At 50.7% G+C, this 4904-nt stretch overlaps 1 protein-coding gene across 1 annotated transcript in view; it reads right to left on the bottom strand.

Annotated features, from left to right (window-relative positions):
• The window catches only part of FN3KRP (fructosamine 3 kinase related protein), a gene marked incomplete at its 5' end in the record, with an annotated part of 7056 nt that extends 2390 nt beyond the window's left edge, over positions 1-4666 (bottom strand). The window contains 2 exons of the mRNA XM_011933429.1: positions 2703-2785; positions 4567-4666. Of these exons, the coding sequence (XP_011788819.1) occupies positions 2703-2785; positions 4567-4666 (183 nt within the window). The remainder of the gene's footprint in view (positions 1-2702; positions 2786-4566) is intronic.
• Between the last annotated feature and the right edge of the window lie 238 nt (positions 4667-4904).

Below are 4904 nucleotides of genomic sequence, written 5' to 3'. Positions count from 1 at the left end.
AGAGATGGGGTTTCACCATGTTGGCCAGGCTGGTCTCGAACTCCTGACCTCAGGTGATCCGCCCACCTCAGCCTCCCAAAGTGCTGGGATTACAGGCCACTGTGAGCCACTGTGCCTGACCTCCTCTTGATTATTCTTATCTGTCCCTTGCATCCTTGTGTAATTGGTTTTCTCCCATCCTCCTCCCTTAAGTTAATCTTTTGTACTACTGCACCCCAGCTGATGCCTAATTGTACCTTGGGTCTACTCTAGAGCATCAGTGTTCTTGGCTTTAGTGAGAAACTTAGGGTTACATCCACGTGGATATTTCTGTGGCGGACCCTTGGCCTCTAACTGGTTCACAGACCCTCCTTCCCCTCTCTCTGCATTTTTAGTATTACCCCTTATTTTCTCCTCAACTAGTACTCTAGTAAAAACATAGCTAGGATTCAGTTTTCCCTTTATTTTATAAAGACAATGCTTTGAAAATTCTGCTTACACAGTGCGTATCTTCTTTCTCAGTAACCTCCTCTCTCTTAAGGAGTGATAATGATATTTATAAAGTGTTTAGAATGGACTGTGGGTTGGGTGAGGTGGCTCCACACCTGTAATCCCAGCACTTTGGGAGGCCGAGGCAGACGGGTTGCTTGAGGTCAAGAATTTGGGATCAGCCTGGGCAACATAGTGAGACCCCTGTCTCTATAAAAAAATTAAAAATTAGCCAAGTGTGGTGGTGCATGCCTGTAATCCCAGCTATATGGGAGGCTGGAGCAGAGGATGGCTTAAGCCGAGAAAGTTTGAGGCTGCAGTGAGCTATGAGCGTACCACTGCCCTCCAGCCTGGGCAACAGAGTGAGACTCTATCTTTTAAAATTAAAATTAAAACTAAATTTAAAATTTTTTTGATAGGCATTGCCAAGTTCCTCTCCATAAAGATCGTTGCCCCAAGTCACACTCGCATCACAGGGTGCCACAGTGCCTGCTCCCTCGTGCTCTGCCTGGCACACGTGCAGCACACTTTTTGGTATTTACAGGTTCAATATGTAACAAAAGATACCTCACTGTACTACTTTTTACTTTTTTACTTTTTACTTTTTATTTTTTCTTTTTCTTTTTTGAGATGAAGTTTCACTCCTGTCACCCAGGCTGGAGTGCAGTGGTGTGATTTCAGCTCACTGCAATCTCCATCTCCCGGGTTCAAGCAATTCTCCTGCCTCAGCCTCCTGAGTAGCTGGGATTACAGGTGTCAGCCACCACGCCCGGCTAATTTTTTTGTTTTAGGAGAGACGGGGTTTTGCCATGTTGGTCAAGCTGGTCTCAAACTTCTGACTTCAGGTGATCTGCCCGCCTTAGCCTCCCAAAGTGCTGGGATTATAGGCATAAGCCACTGTGCCCGGCCCAGAACATTTTCTTTCTTTCTTCATTCTTGTGAGACAAGGTCTTGCTCCATTACCCAAGCTGGAGTGCAGTGGCATGATCTCGGCTCACTGCAGCCTGAACTTCCAGGCTTAAGCAAAATCCTCCCACCTCAGCCTTCCAAGTGGCTGGAACTACAGGCACGCACCACCACACCCGGCTAATTTTTTTGTATTTTTACTAGAGAGGGGGTTTCGCCATGTTGACCAGGCTGGTCTGGAACTCCTGGGCTCAAGCAATCCTCTCACCTCAGCCTCCCAAAGTGCTGGAATTACAGGCAAGAGCCACCAGGGCTTTTTTATTAAAAAAAAAAAAAAAAAAGTTTCTGCTAAAGCAACTGGCTAACATTTCCTCTTAATTTCCACTCACACTGGAGTACCAAGGCCAGAGCTGGCTGACCTGCCCCGAACCCGTGGGTCACTTCTGACATCTGTCCAGACAGCCCCTCCCCATACAGTGCTGACGGGAAAAGTCACATGGAGCCCCGTTGAGAAGGACCCTGAGAGAGGACATCCAGGACACAGGTGCTTACCACCCAGGAGGGAAGGGAGACAGACACACAAGACTGGAGTAGCACAGGATGCCAACCTCATGCATCACGCAGTCATGCGCACACACATGTGCATACACATTCACATATGCACACACGTATGCACATGCATGCGTGCACACATACACGCGCACATGCACACATATGCACACACACGTGCACACACATAGTGTGAGTACAGCCACCAGAGGAAGGGGCAGAGCTGGTTAAAACCCCCAGAGCAGGCAGGACCACAGAGCCCACTCCCCGCCCCTAAGCAGGTTTCTGGACAACCTTCCTGGTGCCCCCGTGCCCAGCAGGAAACCCCAGAAGTTTTCTAGGTTCATCTGTATCCTCCTCCCGAGGACAGGACGGGAGCCCTGTCCACTCCACACGTGCTGGGCATCGGGCAGCACTCCCCGGGCTGAAATGTGGAGGAGAGCAACCATCAAATCGTACAACCAGAAGTTCACAAACCCTTGTCATTGCGCCCTCTTTGAGAGTTTGGTATAACCTCAAACAAAACATTTGTGAAATTCCCTCCTTTTTACCCACCTGGAAATCCAGCTCCTAACTTGCTGCTCCTCCTCCGTTTCTTCGTGCTTACCTGGCATATTAGGTGGGTCAATCTCACGTCAACCTCTCAAACATCAGCAAAGAAAAAATGGTGCAAATACTTTGACTAAAGCTCACAAAGAAAGGAAAGGGTGTGTCCCCCCGACCCTTGTGTCCGAACTGCTGACCTGACTGTGAAACAGAGGCAAACGCTGTGCACTCACCTGGGGGAGGTATCCACAGCACGTCACCACGTCAAACCCAAACCGGTCCACAAAGGGCCGTTCCTCCTGCCCACCTCCTCTCCCTTGCGAGCAAAAGAAAAAAAGAAAGAAAATTAGTTCCAAGGGATCCCAGCGCCCACTCTCTAAACTGAGTCACCTTCAGACACGACCTCAGTGAGCTCCTACCAGCTTATGCCCCTGCCAGAGACAAACAGGGCCTGGGTCTCCACCAGCTCACCGAACACCCCCAACAGAGCCTGCTCCAGCAGACGTCAGCATCAAAGACACTAGCTGCTCCCAAGCAGCGGCACCAGAGGACACGCACAGGACAGGGAGCCTGCAGGCACCTCTCAGGGGAACTGTCTTGCATCCCAACAGGACACGCAGGGGTGTGGGGGAGGACCACACTGTGTCAGGAGAAAAAAGAGGAGGATGTTCTTAAAGAGGAAAAAGACACTTTGGGAGGCCGAGGTGGGCGGATCACCAGAGGTCAGCAGTTTGAAACCGGCCTGCCCAACATGGTGAAACCCCGTCTCTACTGAACATAGAAAAATTAGCCAGGCGTGGTGGCAGGCGCCTATAATCCCAGCCACTAGGGAGGCTAAGGCAGGAGAATCGCTTGAACCCAGGAGGCAGAGGTTGCGGTGAGCCGAGGTCACGCTAATGCACTCCAGTCTGGGGAACAAGAGCAAAACTCCGTTTCAAAAAAAATAAATAAATAAAAAATAAAAAATAAAGAGGAAAAAGAATCTGCCCCCAATCCATCAGAAAGGATGGCTCTCAGTGGCAAACCTGGTGCCATGTATGTCAAATAAACTACTGTGCTTTGAAATAATCTCATGCAGGGCGCAGTGGCTTGTGCCTGTAATCCCAGCACTTTGGGAGGCTGAGGTGGGCGAATCACCTGAGGTCAGGAGTTCGAGACCAGCCTGGCCAACATGGTGAAATCCCATCTCTACTAAAAACACAAAAATTAGCTGGACGTGGTGACAGGCGCCTGTAATCCCAGCTACTTGAGAGGCTGAGGGAGGAAAATTGTTTGAACCCAGGAGGCAGAGGTTGCGGTGAGCCGAGATTGTGCCACTGCCCTCCAGCCTGGGGACAAGAGTGAAACTCCATTTCAAAAAAAAAAAGGAAAGAAAAAGAAAAGAAATAAGCTCACTCCTCTGCAGTCTCCCTAACTCAAGAAAAATCCCAATGGACTACACTCCGTAAGACTGGAAAGGACAGGACAGGCGACCTGGGGGCCTCTCAGTGGATCCTCGCCACACAGGCAGCCTAGGGGGACCCGTCATGGACCCTCACAGAACAGACTGTCTAACAGCACGTCTCGTACAGCAGACCCTTGGTGATCTGTTCCGATCGTCAGCTAATCTGCCCACATTTACCACGTGGGCTGTGCACAGATTCCAAATGTCAGCAGATTAAAATACCGGAAAATTCCCTCAATCCTGACAGCGTGTTACGCTCTGGAAAGGTCAGACACGATGGCTGTGATTCTGGGCCTCAAGTACGACTGTTTTACAGGAACGGACCCTGTGGTCCAAGCTCTGGCTTTTTATAGAAAGCCAGAGAGCCTCTGCTTACACTCTTCCCGGGAACGAGAAGTAAAAGCAACTGTAACACTAGGCGCATCTCGCCTCCAGCAAATGTTTTGTCTTTCAAATGCATTTAGGACACAACAGACGGATCACATTCACCGTGTTCAGTGCACTGTGAGATGCGGCTCGAGGCTGACGTTCCCTTGCTGTGGCATCAGCCCACGTCCGACCCTCTCACAGCTGCCACGCGGCCCCACCTGAGCCCACACTGGCTGAACGTCCTCCTCTAGGCAGGCGCACCCACGGCCCGCGCAGTGCCATACCCACTGTGCCCGCCTCTTTCAGGAGTGTCTCTCCACGCTTCTTGTTCTCAAGGTGTAAATCGGCCAGCTGGGCTCCAAGCTTTGCAGCATGACTGTCAAATCAAAAGGCAGCAACTAAACAGACGATACACAGAAAAAGGCAACGCACCCACTGCTCAGTCTCAGGACACACAGAGAGGGTCTGTTTTTTTTTTTCGAGACGGAGTCTCACTCTGTCGCCCAGGCTGGAGCACAGTGGCGCGATCTCAGCTGACCGCAAGCTCCACCTCCCAGGTTCAAGCGATTCTCCTGCCTCAGCCTCCTGAGTAGCTGGGATTACAGGCGCCTGCCACCATGCC

The sequence above is a fragment of the Colobus angolensis genome, unplaced genomic scaffold (assembly GCF_000951035.1).
Source record: "Colobus angolensis palliatus isolate OR3802 unplaced genomic scaffold, Cang.pa_1.0 Scaffold1, whole genome shotgun sequence".
NCBI classification, from domain to species: Eukaryota; Metazoa; Chordata; class Mammalia; order Primates; family Cercopithecidae; genus Colobus; species Colobus angolensis.
This window is presented reverse-complemented; position numbering and strand designations above follow the sequence as displayed.